Here is a 23,944-nt window from a genome sequence, read left to right on the forward strand (position 1 = left end):
CTCTGATTAACCCCAAATGAAGTTCAGCTGTCCTAGTAGGATTTTCCTGACATTTACTCAGTTGCTGCTACAGCAGATGCCCATGGCTCGCAGAAAGCTTACAAAGCAAAGTGATCTTACTGTTGAAAGGCATCAGTCAGGAGAAGGGTAAAAAAAAATTTCCACAGCACTGGATATACCATGGAACACAGTGAAGACAAAATCAAACAGTGAAGAAAATATGAGACAACAATGACACTGTAAAGAACTGGACGTCCCTCCAAAACTGATGAAAAGACGAGACAAAACTGGTCAGGGAGGATGCCAAGAGAACTACAGCAACACTGAAGGAGTTGCAGGAATTTCTGACAAGTACTGGTCGTGTACTACATGCGACAACAATCTCCTGTATTCTCCACGTGTCTTGACTACGGGGTAGGGTTGCAAGACGGAAGCCTTTTCTTACACAGAAAAACATCCAGGCCTGGCTAAAATTTGCAAAATAATACATAAAGTCTCCCAAAAGCATGTGTGAAAATGTGTTTTGATCTGATGAAACCAAGGATGAACTTTTTGGCTACAACTCCAAAAGGTACATTTGGCACAAAAGCACTGCATCACCAAAAGAACACCATCCCCACGGTGAAGCATGGTGGTGGCAGCATCATACTTTGGGGTTGCTTTTCTTCAGCTAGAACTGGGGCTTTAGTCAAGGCGGAGGGAATTATGAACAGTTCCAAATACCAGTCACTTTTGGCCCAAAACCTTCAGGTGTCTGCTAGAAAGCTGAAGATGAAGAGGCATTTAGCTTTCAACATGACAATGATTCCAAGCATATATCCAAATCAACAAAAGAATGGCTTCACCAGAAGAAAATTAAAGTTTTGGAATGGCCCAGCCAGAGTTCAGAACTAAATCAAATAGAATCTGTGGGGTGACCTGAAGAGGGCTGTACACAAGAGATGCCCTCGCAATGTGACAGAGTGGGCAAACATTGCCAAGTCAAGATGTGCTATGCTGACAGACTCCTATCCAAGAAGACTGAATGCTGCAATTAAAACCAAAAGGTGCTTCAACAAAGTATTAGTTTCAAGGTGTGCACACTTATGCAATCGGCATATTGTACTTTTTCTTTTTGCAATTTTTTCCCCCAACAGGTTTGTTTTTTTAACTGAATTGTACAGGTTAAAGGTCACATTAAAGGTGGAAAAAGTTTTGAAGTGATTTATTGTGGTCTTATTTTTTAGATCATAAAACCTGGTATTTTAACAGGGGTGTGTAAACTTTTTCTATCCACTGTCTATACATATATGGACATATTGTCAATGAAATTTCTTCAAAAATTTAACACTTCCTGAATTAATCCACAGGGACCAAGGTTCCAAAGTTATAAATGAAAGTAGTCACCAGCTGATTTAACATATAAGCAAATACAGCACCACTATCACAGTTGCCAGATGGTTGGGCTAATTCCCAGGGAATCAAAATTTCCCGAATGGGCTTCAATAAAATATTCTGCCACTGGAATGAAGCCTATATTACCCCTAATATTTCCCAAATGTTCCAAAATTCTAATCTTAACTTTTCTTTTGGTCTGACCAATATACCATCTAACCTCATCACACCCACAACCCAGAATGTATACAACACCACATGACTGACCAACCTTGCTTGAGACACAAATCTGTGCCTACTGATCATAGTATTGGATACATTTCCGATTCTATGGCACACACTGCATCTCCCACAAGGAAAAGAACTATTCTGGGTTCAATTGGAAATTGGGTAGTTCAACAATTCTTTTAGGTTTAAAAATCTACCAAAAAAAAAGAAAAAAAAAAAAGTCACATGTTGTGGAAATGAAGTGCTGAGTTTGTCATCAGCTGTTATCATTGGCCTTGACCTTGAAACCACCTTAAGTGTGTCAGAAAAGGGACTAAAAAGGATTAAAGCCATTTGGTACTCCAGATCTGTGTATGCCTTTTGGATTTATCAGGACAAAATCATCCTCCACAAGGAAAAGTAAACCTGTCTGGTGGACATCTGCAACAAATAAACTATAGAATAGGAAAAAATTGCTGTCCAGGACCAAGGAGCAGTGGGTGCCCAATTGGAAGTGATCTCTTTTTAGCATAAAAAAGCAAAATTCTAATCTTAACTTTTCTTTTGGGCAAACAAGCCCAACACTCTAGCCCAAAGGTTCCTAGAGTTCATAAACTCAAATGCCATGGAACAACTAGTCACCAGCCCCACAAGAGGAGATAACATACTAGATCTCATCATCACGAACATGGGGTCACAATGTTCAACACCGGAAGTATACCCCTCACTGGTGAGATCAGACCATAAAGTCCACATCCTGCCCCCACCCGAGATAAAAAAAGACCACAGTGAAGAACTTCTCAAAAGCCGACTTCACACTTCTAAAGACTAGTGTGGTCTCTTTCAAGGCCCCCCGAGCCTGCGGAAACCATTACTCAAGCCGCTGAATCACTTACAAATGCCTTCTACCAGCACCTACAGGACTGCATGGATCAGGCAATCCCAAACAAAACAAAGACTCTTTGTACCAAAGGCAAGCGTCCAGTTTGGTGGACCCCAGCCATAAACAAGCTCTACAACAAAAGGAGGAAGCTACTACAAGATAGAGCAAAATCCTCAAAAGGGAAAACACCCTTGATCATTACAAGTAAAAAACTAAGATCTCTCATAAAATCATCCAAGGCAAATTTTGAGAGAAAAGTCGCTAAGGACTCAAAAGGACAATCATAAGGCCTTCTTTAGCTATGTTAGAAACCTGGGAGGAAACTCACAGATATACTCAGAATTAGTTCAAAATGATGTAAAAATTACTGAACCTACAGACATTGCCAACATACTGGCTGACAGGTTCAGTGCAACCCCCCCCCCCAAAAGGTGAGATATCTATACCAGAGAATTATAGCCCCCCAAGCATCTCTAACGCTCAGGTGAGAACTGCTCTCTCCAAGGCAAAAAACACAGCATCCATGGGACCAGATGGTGTCCTCGGATGTGTGCTCCACGAACTCAATGAGGAATTAAACCTGCAGTTAGGGCAGCTGTTTAATCTTAGCCTCACCTCAGGATACGTGCCTAAGGAGTGGCGTACGGCAACTGTGGTCCCACTTCACAAAGGCGGTGCCTCCACCGACCCTGGAAATTACCGTCCCATCAGCTTGACAAGCTTGATCTGCAAAGCTATGGAGAGGATCATAATGGAACTCATAAATAAAGACATAGGAAACTTGCAGACTTTGGATCCGACCCAGTTTGGCTTTGTCAAAGGCAGATCATGCCTTTTAAACTTGGTTGACTTTTTTGAAACAGTCACCAAGGCCATTGATGAGGGAAAGGCAGTCCACACAGCCTACCTCGACCTGGCAAAGGCTTCGACACAATACCCCACTCGGGTATCATTGAAAAACTCATCAGCTTAAATGTAAACCCATATGTCACAAGATGGGTTGCAAACTGGCTAAGTGACAGAACCCACAGGGTCAGAGTTGCTGGCGCCATGTCAGACTCAAAGCCTGTCACAAGTGGTGTCCCACAGGGCTCAGTCCTGGGCCCTCTCCTGTTCGGCATCTACTTTTCAGAAGTACAAGCAAACACAGGAGGATTATGGCTGACAAAATGACTGCAAACTGGGCGCCATAGTTGAGAACACATCTGACACAGATATCCTTCAGAAGGGTCTTATAGAAACGGATAACTGGTGCCAGAGCCATGGCCTAAAGTTAAACGCCAAAAAATGCATAGTCATACCCTTCGGGAAAAACAAGGTTACCCCTAGCTACCATATAGGCGGCAACCCACTAAGCACAGAAGAGGTTATCAGGGATCTGGGGACCCAGGTTGACAGTAACCTTTCATTTGACACTCACGTTGCCAAAGTAGTTAGGAAGACCTTCTACATTGCCCACCTGATCATGAAGGGATTCACATCTAGATCAAGGGAAGTCATCGTCCCCCTGTACTCACTCATCAGACCAATGATAGAGTACAATGCCCCATTCGGAATGCATATGACACGACACCTGCAGCAACTGGAAAGGCCCCAAAAGTTCCTCACCAAAAGGATAAAGGGTCTCAAAAATATGTCCTATGTTCCTCACCAAAAGGAATAAAGGGTCTCAAAAATATGTCCTATGCTGCCCGACTGAAGGAACTTCAGCTCTATTCAGTCGCTTACAGTCTGCTCAGAGGTGACCTGTGCCTGACATACAAGGCCATGTCCAACCCAGAATTGATGAACATGCTTCACCTCAAAAAATCTAGATCCCTCAGAACTACAAGGGCGGGAGACTTAAACCTTGACACGGTTATTAATAGGACGTGCTGGAGGGACAGATTCATCACCCAGAGACTCCCTATGCTGTGGAACAAAATCCCAGTACATGTGAGGCAGAGCACCTCGCTGGCTTTGTTCAAGAGAAATCTTGACCAATGGATGGGAGATCGCAGATATACCCCAGGGATTATCTCAGTGTCACTGCTTGACAGAGGCACAGCAAAATAATGGGCATAGTATCCTCCAAACTAAAGGGGTGGCGAAAGCCACAAAACTCTGGGCTAGGCTTATAAATGCCCTTGGGCAGATAGCCTAGTATGAACCTATAAATAAGAGCACTAGTGAAATCCTCTAAAGCCAACGTAAGAGTTCAAATTGGCCACATCTACTAGAGACAATCATAAGTCCTTCTTCAAATATATGTCTGCAATCTCAAAGGAAGCACCCAGATCTGTTCAGAACCGGAGGTCAAGAACACCACATGCATAAATGCTGTAGATACAGCCAACCTACTGGCTGACATACTCAGCAAACTTCACCCCTCTGTGCCCCCCCCAATCAGTAAAATCTGGATATCCCCAGTACCTGCCCCCCCCCATCTCTATGGAGCAGGTCATCACTGCCCTTTCAAAGACATAAAATACAGCCTCCATGGGACCAGATAACATCCCAGGATCCATCCTACATGAACTCGGCATGAGCTTACAGCACCATTAGGCGCCCTATTCAACCAAAGCCTGAGTACCGGCTTTATCCCAGCTGAGTGGAGGACAGCCACTGTCATCCCTTTACACAAAGGTGGAGTGTCCATCGATCTGGGAAATTACAGACCCATCAGCCTAACTAGCCTGATTTGAAGGCCACAGAACAGATCATGGACCTCTAACAGGGGACACTGGCAACCTCCAAACACTCGACCCCACACAGTTTGGCTTTGTCAAGGGGAGGTCAGGTCTGTTAAAAATTGGATCGACTTCTTTGAGACAGTCACCAAAGCCATGGACGAGGGGAAGACCGTGCACACCACCTACCTCGACCTGGCCAAAGCCTTCGACACCATTCCCCACTAGAACATGATATTTAAACTCTCAACTAGGCATCAATCCATGTGTTAAGAGATGGGTAGCAAACTAGCTCATGGACAGAACCCACTTAATCAAAATAGAGGAAGCCACCTCAAGCACTAGACCAGAGTAGCGTATCCCAGGGATGGGTCATGGGGCCTCAGTTATTCGGCATATACTTCTCGGAGGTGCAGGCCAAAACCAATGGGCTATGGCTGACCAAGTTTGCAGAGGACTGCAAGTCGGGCACGGTCAGCAATTCCCCAAGTGATATGGACGTCCTCCAAGAGGGTTTCACCCAAACAAGTGACTGGTGCCAGAAACATGGCCTCAAGCTGAATGCCAAAAAATGCATCATCATCCCCTTTGGGGGGGGGGGGGGAAAGAGAGTGACTTCCCCTCATATCACATTAACAACAATGTCTTAAGCGGTGGTGGTGCTGCAGCAGCGTTGTCGCCTCACAGTAAGATGTTGCCCTGTTAGATTCTTAGCTAGAGCACCTTGTGTGGAGACATGAGTGAATGGGCATACCTTCATTGAAGGTTGTGCATCAGGGCCAGCAACTCGGCATGTAAAAATCTATGGCCAATCATTAGCGGACCGGAGTTCCACTGTGGCGACCCCTAAATGGGGAAAAGCCGAAAGACACAACAATGTCCTAAGCATGCAGTCAGACATGAGGGATTGGGCACCCAGGTTGATAGCAACCTGACTTTTGACAACCATGTTGCTTCTGCTGTATGGAAAGCTTTCTATATGGCCCACCTCATAAGTAAGGGCATCTCATCCAGGGACAAGATCATAACATCCTGTATTCTTCCCTCATAAGGCCAATTAGAGTACAATGCCCCCCCTTTGGCATGTACCTCGCAAAGCACACGCAGCAGCTGGAGAGATCAGAGGTTCCTCACCAGGAGAATCCAGGGCCTCAAACATCCACCCTACACAGATAAGCTAAAAACCCTGTCCCTCTACTCAGTTTCGTACAGACTCCTCAGAGGTGACTGTGACTTGCAAAGAAATCTCCGACCTCACCTTGAGGAGACTGCTGCATATCCACAAGTCTAGCTCCACTCGAGTAACCCACACTCGTAACCTCAGCCTGGTCTGGGACATCAACAGGACTTGTTGGTGGGACAGGTGAGTCTCCCGGAGAGACTTCTCCATTTGTGGAATGGACTCCCTCTCCATGTCGAGCAGAGTACCTCATTATCCCTTTTTAGGCACAACCTGGATAACTGCATGGGAAACAGAAAATACACCCCTGGGACTCCACCTATGTCCCTGCTGGACAGGGGCTCTGGGTGCTGACTTGTCTAAACATGGGCTAAACTCTTGGCTAGGCCAATACCCTAGTAACTTCCTATGATCCTACTACTGATACTATATCATGTTGTAGTTTCAAGTGAGAAAGATGGTCATAAAACGCATCTATAGTCACTTGGAGGGCGAAGACAGCTTCCTCCAAATGGTCAAACGCTAGAGATTCACTTTTCACAGGACAGACCAAGGAACTCTCCTAAAATGTTCTTTAGTGGCAGCTGTCACCATGACTGCATCCACAGCCATAAGATTTTATCCAGCTTCTTGGGGATTGGTTCCACTGTATCAGGTTCCTTTCACACACCTGAGACATCAGGTTGACAAGTACATTTGCAGGGGAAATCACCCAGGCAGTGGACAGGCCAACCCCAAAGGCCTCCGGAAATACTGACTCCCTCTGAAAAAGGACTTCTGTGGTCCAGTCCCTGTGCTGGAGAAGATGCTCCAAGAGATTACCACACGTAGACTTTGTGGATCACACTTTCTCGAGCTCAGTATCCTCCATGAGGGACTCCTGGGGAGAGTCCAGGTGCTTCCTCTTGCATAAACTCTATCGGTCACTACCACTCCAGAGAGTCTGTGGGGGTGTGGGTAGGGGCACAGAATGGATACTAACAGGAATGAGCACTCCCAGAGCAGAATGATGGATGGTCTCAGGTGGGTGTGGTGTGGGCACCGGCTGTATTCAACCAATCCTTCTTACCAGAGAACATGCTCTCTAAATCGAAGGCAGAAGGTAGCTGACTGATGCAGATGGTCTTCGGATCCAAGGAACACCGACATGGGAGTCTGGGTAGGATGGAGGAAAGCTACACCCTGCCTCAGACCAGGGCAAAGCTAACAGACACTCCCAGCAGAAGGGAGGAACCCGAAGCCAGGATAGTTTAACCCAACCCAGAGATGCTAGCCTCAACTCCTCAGCTCAGAGGAGCTACTTAGCTCTGATACAGCTGAAATCAAGGAGACTAAAGTTGGGGTCGTAGCAAAAAAAAAAAAAAAAAAAAAAAGTATAAAAATAAGGAAAGGTAGGCCATTTGCAAGGGATGAGAACATAAGTCAGGTCCAGTAACCGTAGATCCATGGGGCCCAAGGATCTGCGGTTCCAGGGAGGCAACACAGAGCCAAAGGAATAAGGCTTAATTGCACCTGTGCTTGCAAGAAAAGACCTCTTCAGACTGCCCACCAACAACGATGACCTACAGGATGAAGCCACTGAAGCAAGCCTGGAGTTCATTCAGATGGCAAGGAATTAGCTGTTCAAGGCCAAACTGGAGAAGCTCAGACCCAAGGTGGGGAAGGAGAAGGCTCTGGCTAAAACTCCGGTGGAGCAGAATGTGAAAAAGGGGAAGCCACATGCTCCATGAGAGCCCCCTTGACGAAAAAGTGGCTTGAGACACTGCAAGAGGGATCCTTGCCCAGGCACCGAAGACAAATCAGCCCAGAGGAGTCACAGTCAATGCTGGTGCTGAGGCAGCGAAGGACCCAGACGGCCTTGGGACCTTCAGATCTGGCAGGCTAGATGGAACAGGAGCCGCAGAGGTAGACCTCATATTCCCCCTTTCACAGGTTTGTGGTCCTTAGATGTAGGATTGTGATGCTGAGCTAATTTTTCCTTGGACAAGAAAGATGAAGCAGAGTCACAAGCTGGAAGGAGTTCCTTGAGGACCAGCTTGGTTCTCATTATGTTGACAGCCAGAGTACCAAACTTCTCACGAATGTCACAGAGAGGACTCCAGGATAAGCAACCCTCAAGCGAGATGCACCTGTTGTGAGCATCTTGTGAGGGGAGCATTGCCCACACACTGCACATTTCTTGAATCCTTTCGGATCAACTGCTGCAACTGAAAAGAGAAGGGACAGCAGAGCTACAAACACACACTAGAAATTCCTACTACAAAGCAAATGTAGCAAACATTTCACCTGGCCCTATCTTATAGCACTAAGAGAAAAAAATTGCACACCAACAACTTAAACCAGCTACTACCATAAACTAAACACCGTTGACAATGACCAAATACTAGACAAGGAGCAGAGAAAAATGCAAACTCTAAAAGGGGGGAAAAAAACCTGTCATTACAGACCTGCACCAAGCAAAAAACACACACCTATCTTAAAACTACCCAACCCAAACCTAGTAACACCTAACCAGACTAAATTCCTACAAGGTACTGGAAAAAAATATTTTCAAAACTATACATTCAAATGGAGCCATACTGAACTGCTACCCTGGAATGGTGGCAAACTAGATATGTAGTATTCTTAGGGGAGTGAGAGACTGTGGGTAGGGGAGGCAGTGCCTAGTGAGCTGAAGTCTGAGAAATTGCCAGCCTCATATCAAACTCCAATCTGATAATCCACAGGTTGAAGCAAGGAAGAGGAGGCCACAGATTCTCTTTTTAAAAGTGCTGTTTGGCAGAGGACTGCAAAAAAACTTTGAAATAGCTGACAAAATGGAGAAATTATTAATGGGCACTTATGCTAAATCTGTAAGATGATGTCTTATTTACAGTAATGTACAAGACTGTTCAAGAAACTTGGCTTTAAGATACTTCATGCTTCTGTCGTCTTAGCTCAATAGAAAAACTTTTACAAGTACGTTTTGCCATCATTTAAACCTATCCAAATGATTCAACGGCTCTTCCATCAGCTTCCTTTTACTGTACAAATGTAGAAGTTATAAAACAAATAGTTCAACAGAAACTACACAAGAACCCCATCACCTTGATTTTCAGTAGGCATTAACAAAGTTATATACTTAACATAATGCAAGATCCTTTCATTCGCGTCGGTCCAATACAACCGGTGGATCCCTCGTGCTGCTTGTGAGATTCAACCAAGCAGCATTACAGCTCCAGCCTTGAGCCCCTTTAGGATTTTTCTTCCCATCAAGCTCTAGTGCAGTTACCAAAGACAGTCTGACATCTTGGCACCACTCACTGAAGCAAAGTGAACAGAAATGCCAATAAAAGATTTTACACAGTTACCAATAAAATGTCAAAAATCCTTCAGGTCCTATAAGGTCACATAAATAAAGGAAAGGAGATGAAGGGAGGGCTTTCGTACCAGATGGACATGAGAGTACCTAACATTACATTAGGTACATAACTTTCATGCGCTGTTCATTCAGTCTGCCCAGCCCAAAATGAGGGTCAAAATCCCAAGCTCCTACAAGTCCAGGGTGGAATCATGACAAAAAACCCTAATGGATAGAGGCAAAAATGGATGTTCTAGATCTTAAAATGGAATCCAAATTATAATGCTCGACAAACAAAAATGCGCATGGAGGACAAAGAAGCAGCTTCACATACTACATGTTTTGAAGAGCACCTGAAAGACAGTAGAAGTTTGCCATTCTGCTGCAGGAGTGAGCCTTAGGTTTACCTGGCAAATCAGTTGTCTATGCATATTTAAAGGGTGCAGAAGCTGCGACTGTTCGGCATGCAAGGGCCTCTGAAGAATTCTTATAAGGTAATGTGCGTAGCAAACCATTAGACTTGTATGCAGAATAAGGTCCAGAACCCAAGAATCAGAGCTGCAGTGGGAAATGCAACTGGAAGAAGGGCAAGAACCTCTTTCAAGGTCTAAATACTTTACTGCAGAAGTGATGCTATAGATTTTGTTGTGTCCATGTACCAGCCTATGAAAAAGATCCTCTGAGAAAGGACAAGATTGGATTTCTGAAAGTATATAGGTATCTCAAAGGGCAGATATATCATGACTAAGTAACTTCAGGACAAGACAGATCTGACTGTGGAAGTAGCTTGCAGCCAGTCGTCCAGATACAAAACTCTACGTTCTGGGTTTTCCTGTAGGTAAACAAACAGTAGATTCTTGAATGATTATTTCTGCAGTAGCCTAAGCTATGTTTTCTGTTCATCTCTGTCCCCCACCCCCACTTATTCCAGAACCCAAAAATGAGGGAGAAAAGAAAGGAACTTCATGACCTGGATGTCCACAGTCAACTCTGGTAGCATCTAGACAGGATAAACTTTTACAGAACTTCTGATCAGTTAATTTCTTGTGAAGCTAAAAAGGGACAACCTGGCTCAAAGCAGACCATTTCTGAAATGGTTCTCTCGGGCCATTTCATTTTACTCCCACCACAACAAAACTATTCCGAATAGGGTAAAGGCTCACTCTCAGGGCACTGGCCATCTATGGCTTTTTGGAAAGGGTTGGATTCTAGAAGCAGCAACTTGGTCTTCTGTAAATACTTTACACAGCACTATAAAGTAAATTCCCCTCTCCAAGTGTAGGGGAGGCTTTGCTAGCTCCATTCTCCAGGGACTCCTGGACCCTTCCCCTGCCACATCCCAGTTATTTTAAGCTATGGTAACCTACCTATATAGCCACGGTCACTGCAGCACTGATCCATATGAAGAGACACACACACAGTAAACTGACCATAACAGTAGATATTTGAATCACCACTGCTGTTGTAGCTGCTCACTCCCTCCTCCACCCCCCACCTTTTGCACATTTTTTATGCCAGGTTGTAGACATAAAACTTTAGCAAGGTCCTCTCGGGGCTTGGCATCCCCGTCTCACTTGGCATGACAGCTCTGACAGGAATTGAGCTATATGGGTGCATGGAAGGTATCCTGATGCTTTGCAAGCTGGATGACTGCTGTATCCTAGCCAGGACGTAACTTGTCTAGCGTAGGTTTCTGCAGCAGTGATAAACATGAACAATATTTCCTGTAATCATTCTGGAGCTGCTGTGATGGCTATACACCTGAACACCCTGGAGGCTATGGTGAGTCTGAAGGGCAAGGCTCAAAAATTACTATGACAATCTTCCATACAGAAATGAACTTTCTAGAATCCTTTACTATCTTTATGTGAAGGCAAGTGTCTCGAAAAATCTGAGCACATCCAGCCATCTGCTCTAAAAAAGCAAGGTTGACTGCATGACCACTCTAAACTGGATCAATCACCTGTATGAGGTAGCCAAAGCCCAGTATGGGCCCAGAGGTCCCGATTTTTCTTGGGAACCAAAGAGAAACTTGTGTAAAATGCCAACTTTGAGACGAGACCTCTTTGATGGCTTTTTTGAACAGTAAGCAAGAAAGGTTTTCAGCAATCTTGCCCAATCCTTGATCTTGGGGGAAGGGAGTACAGAATAGACTTTGTATATAATCTCTTTGATACACCTTTCAAATGTGATCGCTTCCCAATTGCAGGGATAAAAAGAGATGAATGGGATGCCAGACTGCTCACCTCTGAAGGGAGTGACAGAGGACAAGCACAAAAGCCAGAGGAGGAATGACATCTCTAAATCTTAACAAAAAGGTTTTCAGGCAATCCAGGTCTACCTCTGATGTACTTTTATAGGACCTGAAACAACTTGAAGTAATTGCAGGAGGCAGGGAAGAGATCCAGTTTGGATCTCTTTCAGCCAAGATGTGATCTGCAGTCCTTCATCCAACAGCTCTGAAGGAGGGGTATAGGTTGGTGTCCTGCCATCTGGACATATAGACTTGGAATCTTTGCTACTGAAGAGGGTCCCAAGCAGTCAGAATGCCTTTTACTCCTCTCTAAATTTTACAACTTTGGAATTCTTTCAGCTTTGTCAGTTTTTCTTGCCTTTAGCAATGTCTGGACTGGAAGCAGCAGCCCCTTCTGTATAAACTTATTTCAACTATCAGAGGAGCCTCTAAAGCTGAAATAGCAAAATGGCACAAGTCTCAGAAAACTTACCCACTTCTAAGCACACCATGGTTGCTTAGAGTGGGATTTGGCACATTTTTTGAAGCTTTTTTGCACTGCTTTTTGTCCACGCTGAAAAGCTTCAAAGAAAGGGGAAGCACCCCTTCCCACCACTGCAGACAAGAATCAGCTACTGAAAAAGGCAGCATTGTTGACAGGAAACCTGCTAAATTAAGACAGTATTTTTTCCAATCAAAAAAGTGGTGGAAAAATGCAGCCGAGAAACTGGAGGAGAAAGAAATGGGGCTAAACTAAGTACGGTCCAAAAAATGAATTAGTAATACCCAGCTACTCCAAGCCTAAGAAAAATAAGATTTAGAAAACTTTGTAAAAAAGGAGATGGGAGTACATAGCCGGCCTTAGGCATAGGCCAACAAGACAGCAACCACTGTAACAGGGGGTGCTTTTCCAGTATTTATTTGGTGTAGGTAGACCAGGATGGGGGCACCTGGGTGGTGTGTGTGTGGGGGTGCCGTGGAGCCCTTTTGCCTAGGGCACCTGCTGACCTAAGGCCGCTGCCGATTGAGTACTTAACTTTTCCCACAGAGGGTGGAGATCAGTGTACATGATGGCGACACAAGACCCAAGGTAACTCAGGACATACAGCACTACGGAAGACAAAATCTTTAACAAGGTTTCAAGACTGGAGAAATAATGCTGATGGAGCACAGCTTAAGTTACTGCACAGCAGTCCTGCTCCGCAAAACTTCTGGCCACCACATCTGCCTGGTTTCCATAGTTCAGCTAAACATTCTCGCCTTTAGAAAGCACCTCAAAACAGTACTAAAATGTTATGGCCATGCTATATGCCAGGCACTCCTTGCCTTCTCAATAGACTGAAGAATGGGACTGGATTGTAGGACGCGAAAGTATCCCTTAATGTAGATAATAGGACTGTCCCTCCACTCTTCAGGGACTCCATATTCTTCCTTCTTGAACAGTCAATCTGCTGCTTCCTCCTTAAAAGCTTGCCAGCAGGAATCAGATGAACTTACTGCTCATATTTCCTGCCATCAGTTCTGACTTTTGAGTATTAGTGTGTGTATGTGGTTAGTATTTTGTTTTTACCCCCTTTAACAGCATCCCTGCTACTGCATACACTACCCTGGAGTCCACAGTCCAATGTAGTGATAATCATCCCATCTAGTGGAGCTCAAAACTTAGTACAACCTGCAACTTCCAGTGGAGGTGGTATCCTAAACAGCTTACCAAATTGGGTAATAACTTCAACAAAGTCATACTTCTAGAATAATTAGAATTACCAAATTGTAAATGGCAACATCTTCAGCACAAACTAAACTTTGCACTTATAGTATTCATTTGATTGATATCACAAAAAAACAATATTAAATTTTGTACCATTTTATAAAAAGAATACCAATCACCAGGCCATTCCATTGCACTCCAACCCCCAACTATGCAGGACACTTTGTATAATTCTGTTTGTATGTCTATGAAGTATAACAAATGGGCAAAATAAAATTAGCCACCTCCCATTAAAATCAAATTCTCCAGTACTTCCACAATATGGATTCCCCATAATAACTTCTAATCTAGTTATGACATTCTAACTATCGTCCAGGACTCAACATGAGGAAGAGAGTTCTTACTACTGGTAAGAAAAGGATGCCCAGCTCTCTCCTACTTTTGCCACGCATAATACCCCGATAAGTAATTCAAACTGGTCCTCAACTTACATTCATCTCAAAAGGTTATACCAAAATATACATAGCTACCATATGCATCCCTTCATACACCTTTGTTAACATGCTGAAATCTAGTTTCCCATTCACTATTTTACAAACTTTATTAATCTGTGGTGAATCTAAACGTCAACTAAAATTCCAATCTTAGATCTTCAACCACATCTTTTAATGCCACAAAACTGCTTAATGGCATAAGACCGAATCTCACAGGAGGTAATTAGGCTAATTATTCGAGACCTATCACAACCCCCCTATAAAACTTACCAAGTTGGCACCATATAAAAACTGCCTCAAAGCCTACTATTCTGTTTTGAATAGGGTTTCAAACCCCATCCACCTGTTACATTTCATTCTCAGTAACTCTGATGCTCTGCTATCATCTGAGCTTCAATGAACCACCACTGCCCTATCTACCATCTATAATACAGTAGATATTCAAAACAAAACATATCTTCCACCTGAAGCACAAACTAAAACAGAATGCACGGAAAGGTTGGGAAACTGATACAGCTAAACTCCAACAATACAAAGCAATATTATACTACTCAACACACAAACCAACAAAATAGTCATATCAAAGTTCACAGGTACTTACTAGGCTACTGATCTTTAGAAGCCTATCCATACATTTCCAGGAAGTTTACTGCCCTTACAGTTAAGGCAAATAATCCAGAAACCAACATTTACATGTTGCCCCTATCCATAAGAGACAAAGGTGCCAAACCTGGACAGAATGCGCACTTACCCATGTACATGTCCAGATTGTATACAAGTAATGTTAGCAGATACTTTGGTTTACTTGGAGAGGAAGACTATTCCAAACTGGTGGTATTCTCCAACACACATCTATCCCGCCAACATATTCTATTTATGTTGCAAAAAGTTAGAGCTCCTCGAGGAAGTGTTTATGCTCCCACTGGACTTGTGAATATGCAGTAGGCCTGACAGGATAAGGTCTGTCAAGGCCTCTGTACAGGAAGCAGAGATGGACCCTTAGCAGCCTGGTATGACATAAGACGAGCAAAAAAAACTGGTCTGCACACAGTTTTTATGATTTTAGGCCCTTGATTTTTTTTTCTTTAAGCATTGTGGGTTTTCAAATTATGTCAAATGTTTGGAATGGTACATACCACAAGGGCACTAGATTTTAGAAATGTAGAACACTACCAATCCTGCAGCCCACCCCCTTCAAAATTCTGGTACACTGTATAATAACCTTTCCCAAATCCCAATCTTCTCCCTCTTTTCTGACACAGCTGCAGTTATTCACATCAATACAGCATTCTACTCCAGCTTGCACCATTTGTTCCCCTACAACCATTACTGTCAGTACACTTGCCCTTCACAAAAAATTTTCCTATCTATCTTTCTACTTTAAAAAAAATATTTTTTGCAAGAGGACTTCCTTCTGCAAGTTACAAGTTCAATCCTAAATTCCACTACCTACATCCCAAAATTATGAGCGCTACTCCATATTATACATACACTTTTTGGGACAGTAAAGGTGATAATGTTAAAAACCTAACAATCACAGGTCTCAAAGGAAACTTACTCTCCTTCGCTACAAAAAAAAATTGTATTACTGCTAGTTAACACTCACTTATTTGCCTACATTTCACACCAACTGAAGCTAGAAGAGCTTATTGCTATAAAAGTTAATTCCAAGAATCTACCTTTCTTGCTACCATCATCTGTCTTTCTGAAGAGAACACTTACATGACAGTAAAACTGTCAGCTGCATTGACACAGACAGACCCACAGAACTCCAGTGCATTCCCATTTAGTAAGTTAAATGACATCCATTATTGCAAGGTCAGGCTACTTAATATTCTCACTCTTTCACAAAGCACTGCCCATTTTTGCACTATACATACACTGCATGAATTCCGCTATTAGTCTTAGAAGCTCTACATCCGTAAAAATTAAAACCATTTCTCTAACCAATTGACAGATTCAGGGTTTAGTGCTCCTTGTTAAGTTACTCAATGCTATTAGTTACTGATCTTAATTTCATAAGTGAATATTAGGGTAACTACCCTTGGGGGGGCCAAGATCAGTCATGTGGCAAATTTCTTGTTTCCATCCATAGATCCAGGTCATACTAGAATAAATTAGTTAATGCTGAGCCCACGACTGAAGGAAGAGGGCCAAGAACCATTCTGCTGAAACCCCAATGAGAATGGATGAAGAACCATTTAAGTCTTGAGGTGGACAAGGGCAAAAGTTCCTCCAAAAGAGGCACCAACACTAAATAGCCTTGGCATCAGGTGGGGCCATGAACCTGACAGTACAGCAGCATCTGGCTTTACTCAGTCCACTGACAACTGTGGTGAGAGAACTGGAGCCTGAACAGAGTCAGATAAGGAGAACCATGGAAAATAGGCAAAAAAAAAAAAACTAGGTTACGAGAGTGCTCAAATTACTTTGATATTAATGGGAAGAGACCTAGCACCACATCATACTGCATTCCACACAACAACCTGCTATAATCATAGTAATTCCACAGGAATAAACCATCTTAAGAGGTACATCAAGAAAACTCCCTAAACCTTGCTTCACAGGACTATACAGGACATGCTCTCTAACAGAAGCAAGGGACTCTTCAGACCCCCCCCCCCACACTAATGACAAACACAGTAGAAGATGCATACTTGGGCTTCTAGAAAGGAGACATCGATAAGAGTCCCTATCAATGCAAGCTTTTCTTTCAATCTCACTGCCTGTAAAGGGCTTTGAAACAAAGTCAGGAATGCAAAGAGAGACACACAAGGCAGAGAAGACAACTTGAGTGGTTTTAAACTTCTACTGTAAAACGTGGGAGTTAGAAAAGTTTTAAAGCTAACATCACACTATTCCTTGAAGCACTTGTAGGCTCAAACACAAAGAACCTGGGTAACATCCTGGGGAAATTTTACTATCATACCACACTTCCTAGACTCCCTGGATTACTTTGTAATAGTTTAACAAACGGAAAACAAATTACTGTTAAACAATACAAAACATAAGACAGCATTGCTGCTAATCTAAAGCTAAACTATTACTGACATAGGTAGGAAACAAACCTGAGGGGAAAGAGAACCAGAGATGGGGGAAACATACTATTGAGTATTTAAGCTTCAAAACGGTTTATGTGCCGCATACCACTGTAAAAACATATCTCCTGTAATTTGTGTGTATACTGATCATATCTAAATAACTAAATGTGGGCTTTTCTCGCCGGGCCTCTGCTGAAAAAGGGCCTTTTCGACTCAGACACCCCCGGTTAACAAATGTAAAATAAAATAAATAAATAAAAACCAAGGGACTGCAAGTCAGCAAAAGAACGGATGACAATTACTGAAGAGATCAGAAAGCAAAAGACAGCCTGGGGCTATTTTACAGACGACTGTAACACAAGGAAAAATATAAAGGAGACAAGCCCAGATATGCACAGCACTGTTTGTTAAAATGGAGGGGCCCAGTAGAATGGGAAAATGCCAAATGCCAGGCTGTCCAATTACTGTTAACCAGAGTCCTCAAGGTGAGGGAGACGGACCTCAGTATTAGCGTTTCCTTAATTACTGGTCATGCTCCTCCATTTGTGGCCTGCTCCTCTCTTCCAGGACAAAGACACATTTCAATATTTATCACTTTCTTAGCCTCTTCTCATGCTATACTCTTTCTCAATCTTCTCTCAAAGGCAAGCAGGAACACACAATGCTGGAACAGTCAAGTCCAACCTCTGCATAACAAACTGATCTCAAACATTTAATATGGATATCACCCCCCCCCCCCAATGAACTATAGAATCTGCCTTTGCTGCCTTCTTTTTACAGAAGTCTGACTAGTGTGTTTGAATGGAGATGGCTCTGTGTGGTAGAACTATTCGCCAGTTTTGTTTTTCAAACTAACTGTGCACTTACCTCTTTAATTACCATCCAGAATATCTCAGACTTGCTCTGTTCCCTAACAGTCACAGCAAGTCTAGACAGTTTTCCCAACTCTGCATAAGATCAGAAATGAAAACATTAACAGTTCGAGATTATGTACTCTGTCTACATAGACCACTTGTACAGTACAATGCACCCTTTAGAATACATTTATCCAGAAACACTACAACATAAAAGTACTCAGTTTCCAAACAAACTCTTAGTGATTTAAAGACAGACGTGCAACTCTAGCACTATATTATGCCTCCTACAGACTCCTGTGTGCATCACTATAGTTCTCATTCCAGGTCATTAACAGCCCAGTCCTATTCATCTCTTGGACCTCTGCAAGACAGAAAGTGCTACTAAGTTAAACTCATGACTTAAGGGTCTCCCAAGACAACCAAAACATGAGAGGAGGGCAGGCATTATCCAATTAAAATTTTCCCAAATTCTGGGGCAGACTATCTTTACATTTAAGCCAGAGTGGTACCCTAGCATCTCTCAAGATGAACCTTGACAAATGGCTGAACATTCACAAATTCATTCCTGATCTGGCTTTACCCTTCTAGAAATTAGAGGTACTTCAAAAAAGTGGGTACTATCAAGGCATATATGGTCTCTAGGCTTACTTGCCTTGTAATTTGTATGAAAGGTACTGAAGGGTTCCCTAGGCACCAAGCTACATCTTAGTGATATAACAGGGAGAATAATTCAGAAAGAAAATTGCCCTTGTAGTTTGAGATAAAACGTCAACAGTACAACAATAAATAATTAAGTGTAAGGAATGTAACAAATGTCCACAATACTAACGTCACAAGTCACACCTTTCTCCAGAAAGTGTAACCAGTCACTAAACACACTATGATCAAAATTACCCCAGTGTACTGAGTGGGCTAAAGTGGTGCACTCTAATGCAACACTGAATGTGCAATGCAACAAAAAGGAACACCAGATTTTCACACACGTCTTGAACATAAAAGATGGTCAAAAAAATCTGAAAAGGGGAATGGGCCAATGGCCATTGCATCGCCACCACCACAAGCACCAGTATTTAAGAGGAAAAAGTGGTGCAGTCATTCAGCACTGAAATCCCAGAGGACAAAACAGTCAGTTGAACATTCTGCATAAAAATAAAAGTTTTAAGAGCTTTTAAATGGGGAAATGACTTGAGCCTTTATAAACATATATCCAGGAGCACACAATGTGGTATGATCTTCCTGGGAGACTAGGAAACCTACACAAAGTACTTCTGCAAAAGGATGGGGTGGGTTGTTGAGGGCTGACATTCTTTTGCGAAAGTGTGGGTCAGTCCTGTGAGGGCTACCCATTACAAAAACACCACAGCAGCAATATGACACTGCCCTGGGACACCTCAATCTACTCAATGGCCCAAACCAACATCAGAAGAAGTCTGTGGGCGTAAACAAACAGTAAACGAGGAGAGGTACTAAGGCTAGCAGCGTGGAGAAAAATAACCAAAACAAAACAATTCTAATCTAAAAGGTGGTGCAGGCCACCACACTGGTCAATATGGCTGACAAGTTGCGGTAGCATCAGTTGCAGTGTAAGAAAACTAAACACTATGTATTCCACCAATATGCCAAATACTCCACAATGGATCCAGAAGCTCATTCCAAATGCAATTCCAAACAAGGTTCAAGGTTAGACTCATCAGTCGAAGCCGAAATCTCAACTATGCCTCAGCCAGGAAGCAGTGTCAGCTGTAATGATTCTACAATCAATACACAAAACAAAGACTGAAAATTTCCACTGCTCAAATGACTGTTTTAATAGAAATTGTACACACTCTTAAAGTCTACATGAATGCCTATTAATAAACAGCTTACAAATCTTGTCACACAACAGCAAACTAGTAGAAAAATTAAATTTCAGCATGTTCAGGTTTTTAATAAAGCATTTTTAACGGCCAAATAACAGTACCATAAAGAAAAAAAAGGGGGCAACTTACCTCCTCATCAACTTTTTGCTTCTTGGCTACCGCTCCAGTCTTGAGGGCTAGCTTCGCCCCTCCTCTCCGCTTGCCCACCTGGGTTTAAGGAACAGAAGACTGCAACCGTTATACGAGCCCTGGGAGTTGCAATGGCAATGTATCCCACTATATAACGGAACAGGGATTGCTAGAATTAGGACCACCTTCACTCTTAGTACTTTCCCCACCATAAGACAGTATGCACTACCCACCTGTACTGACTTCAGGGCAGACACTACACAGCAGACCCAATTAACAGGCACCTGATGAGCAAAAAACATCATTCAACCAAATCAGTTACACAGCAGGCTTCATTTCTGCCCTTTACTACACACACAAAAAAATCTAAAAAGAAAGTCAAGTACATTAAAAACCCAGCAACACCCCTAGGCACAAACCAAACACTAATGTAATAAGAGTACATGCATATACCTGCACACTCAACAGACAATGAATAACCACAAAAATCACATCCAAGAATCTGTCGCTTGTGACAAATTACTAGCCACTGGGATCTCAGATTTTAGTACCGACTCAGCAGCTTTGTTTTTTTTTTTTTGGGGGGGGGGGTGGCATATAGCCTGTGTTTACCCACCAATGTAAAAAGGACACGAGAGAAAAAAAAAAAAAAAGTTAGAGACTTCTACTGCTGGCATGATGCGTAGACCATAAGACGTTATTAGGCTAATAGCCCTGGGGCCCTTACAAGCCTAGCCAAGAGTCATCTCCAAAAAGAAATCTCAGTCAGCACCTGTCACACCCCTGTCAATGAAGGACAGGTGGAACCCTGGGATAGGTTTGTGGATTCCCATCCATTCATCACGTTTCACTTGGAGACTCAGTGAGGTGCTCTGTTTGACGTGTACGGGAAGTCTATTCCAGAGATGGAGCAGCCTCTGGGAGACCGACCTCTCTCTCCAGCAGGTTTTGTTGATGTTGCATATTAGACTCGGACCTTTTTGAAGAAAGGGTAGTGCGCAAGGAGTTACACTTACGGATATGCAACATCTCTAGTAGGGCAGGGTCCGAGATTGCCTTGTAGGCGAGACACAGATCATCCCTGAGCAATCTGTACAATACAGAGTAGAGTGATAGTGACTTGAGCCAGTCTGCATATGACATGTGTTGGAGGCCATAGATTCTCTTTGTGAGAGTATTTCAGTAGCCTTTCCAGTTGGTGGAGATGTTTGGAGAAATACACCCCCCCAAATGAGGATTTACACTCAATTACTGGTGTAATGAGGGAGTACACAGAGGTAATGCCCTTTGTTCTGGATAAAATCCGTTTACTTATTGAGATGAGCCAAGTAAAAGGCTTTTCTGACCACTGCCGCTACATGATGGTAGAACGGGAGGTTGCTATCAACCTGAGTGCCCAGGTCTCTCACCACATGTGTGCTTAGGGGGTTGCCGTTGATGTGGTAATCAGTAGGGGTCGTGCTTTTGCCTAATGGTATGACAACACATTTTTTGCATTTAGCTTGAGGCCATGACTTTAGCACCAGTCATTAGTTGCTGAGAGACCATAATGAAGTGTGTTATTTGGGGAGTCAATGATAGCACCCAACTTACAGACATCTACAAACTTGGTCAGCCACAGACCTTTTGTCTTTGCCTGGACCACTGAGAAATGGATGCCAAACAGTAGTGGTCCCAGGACAGACCCATGGGGAACTCCACTAGTGACAGGTCGGCTATCAGAGATGGAGGTGCCTGTTTCGACTGAGGGTCCTGTCAGTGAGCCAGTTGGGTTAGCTTTTTGATGATGCCTGAGTGGGGGATTGTGTCAAAGGCCTTGGCCAAGTCAAGGTAGGCCGTATGCACAGACTTTCCCTCATCCAGGGCCTTGCTGACAGTCTCAAAGTTGTCAACCAGTTTCAACAGGCAAGATCTGCCCTTGACTAATCCTAACTGGGTGGGGTCAAGTGCTTGGCGACTGCCTATGTCCTTGTTTACGAGATCCATAATACGGTCCGGGGCTTTACAGACTAGACTTTCAAGCTAATGAGGCAATAGTTTCCAGGGTCAGTAGTGGCACCACCTTTGTGCAAGGGGATGACAATGGCAGTTCTCGACTTTGCTGGAATGAAGCCTGTACTTAGGCTGTGAATGAATAGGGTGCTCAATGGCAAAGTCAGTTATTGCCGGAGATGATGCAGAATACAGCTTGGGATACTATCAGGTGCCATGGAAGCTGTGTTCTCTGCCTTGGACAGGGTCTGTAACATGAACTACAAAGATGCGAGTGCGGGACAAGTATTGGGGATGTTGAAAGGGCCTTTGGGGGGGAGCAGGGGGGTGAAGTTTGCACTGAACCTATTTGCTAGCAGGTTGGCCAAGTCAACAGGATCAGTATAAGTGATACTGTTAGGTATCAATTCGTTGCAAACCTGGGCTTTGCCACAGAGGTTCCTGATGTAACTGAAGATGACTTTATGATTTCCCTTTGTTTTGGAGAATAGTTCCGATACATAATTGGCCCTGGAGGTTTTCACTGGTGATCTAATTTGCTTGTTGAGGCTAAAGGAAGGAATTTTTCCAATTTTGAATCTGTTCCTTTTTACCCTTGGACAATAGCTTATTCCTTCTGTTGTAAAGCCTGTTTATAGAGGATGTCCACCAAACAGGTTTGCGTTTTCTTGAGGAGCAGGTTTTAGTTCTATTGGGTATGGCTGAGTCCATGCAGTCATACATGTGCTTGTATACTGCACTGGCGTATTGTTTAGCATAGTTATCTGCATCCTGGGGGTGCAGTGGTGTGAAGCTACAGACATCCTCCCTTAGGAGGTTGAAGTCGGCTTTTGAGAAGTTTTTTTCAGCTTAATTAGGGCTGGGGGCGATAGAAACTTCTAATAAGACATTCTGATAATCTGATCTCACCAGGGAAGAGCATACTATGGGAGTGGTGCAGCGGTCACCCATGTTTGCGAGAACCAAGTCCAGAATGTTATCTCCCCTTGTGGGGGGTGAGATGAACTGGTCTAGTGCATTAGAATTGATGACGTCACAGAATTGTTGAGACCGTGCATTAGTGCAAAAATAGTTCATCCGGTTTATGGTGGGGTAGCTGAGGATCAGGGTGTTCGCGGGTACCTTATTGGAGTTAAGTAGATCCAAGCAACAGAAGTGGGTGTCCCGAGTCTTGGAGGGGGATCTATAGCTAGCTATAACTTGGATGGGTGTCTTGCCAACTGTCAGTTGCACCTGGAGTAGTTCCAGTGAGTCATGCTGGAAAACCACTCTGGAGGTGTGTCTGTCCTTAATGAAGATAGAGACTCCACCACACTTAGTCTTCCTGACCTCATTTTGGGGGTCAATGTGTGGAATGAGGTATAGCCTAGTAAGGCAGGGGTGCTCTCCATAGCCCTGAAACCAAGTTTTCCGCGATTGCGCAGCTATCGGCATCTTCCAGTGCAAGGAGTCTCTCCAGTGAGTCCATTTTCAGGTTAAGGCTCCTAGTGTTAAGCAGCATGACCTTCAATTTGCTTTTTGAGAGATCTTTTATGTTGGAAGGTTTGTCTTTGGGGCATTCCTAAAAAGGCACAATGGAGGAGGTGAGCGCCTTGGCTAGGAACCGGAAACCCATTGGCGACAGTGATCTCTGGCAAAGCATCGAGGCCTGTGAACCATGCCATCCCAGGCAGACAGATACTGGAACCCCCCCCCCCTTTTTGAATGACACCAGAAACTAAGCCAACTGAAGTCTCTGTTCGTATTGTGGTATCATTCTTGGTGAAGATAGGATGCTGCTTAGGGCTAGGGTCATACCTGCTTGGAACACATACTCGTTCAATCATGTCTCTCTTCATATAGTCCAGGGAGGTATGTCTAAAATCATTCATACCAACATGGACAATGAGTCGTACTTGTTGTGGAGAGACTTAAAATGTGTGTGTGTGATGTGGCTGATTCTGGCACCAGACAGACAACTGACCTTGTTGAGCCTGGT

At 43.6% G+C, this 23,944-nt stretch overlaps 1 protein-coding gene across 1 annotated transcript in view; it reads right to left on the minus strand.

Moving 5' to 3' along the window:
* TRIR (telomerase RNA component interacting RNase) overlaps positions 1–23,944 on the minus strand; it is a 65,860-nt gene that overhangs the window by 26,289 nt on the left and 15,627 nt on the right. Inside the window, exon 2 of the mRNA XM_044084744.1 lies at positions 19,975–20,052. Within this exon, the coding sequence (XP_043940679.1) occupies positions 19,975–20,052 (78 nt within the window). The remainder of the gene's footprint in view (positions 1–19,974; positions 20,053–23,944) is intronic.

The sequence above is a fragment of the Protopterus annectens genome, chromosome 9.part0 (assembly GCF_019279795.1).
Source record: "Protopterus annectens isolate FY-2018-M chromosome 9.part0, PAN1.0, whole genome shotgun sequence".
Lineage (NCBI taxonomy): Eukaryota > Metazoa > Chordata > Ceratodontiformes > Protopteridae > Protopterus > Protopterus annectens.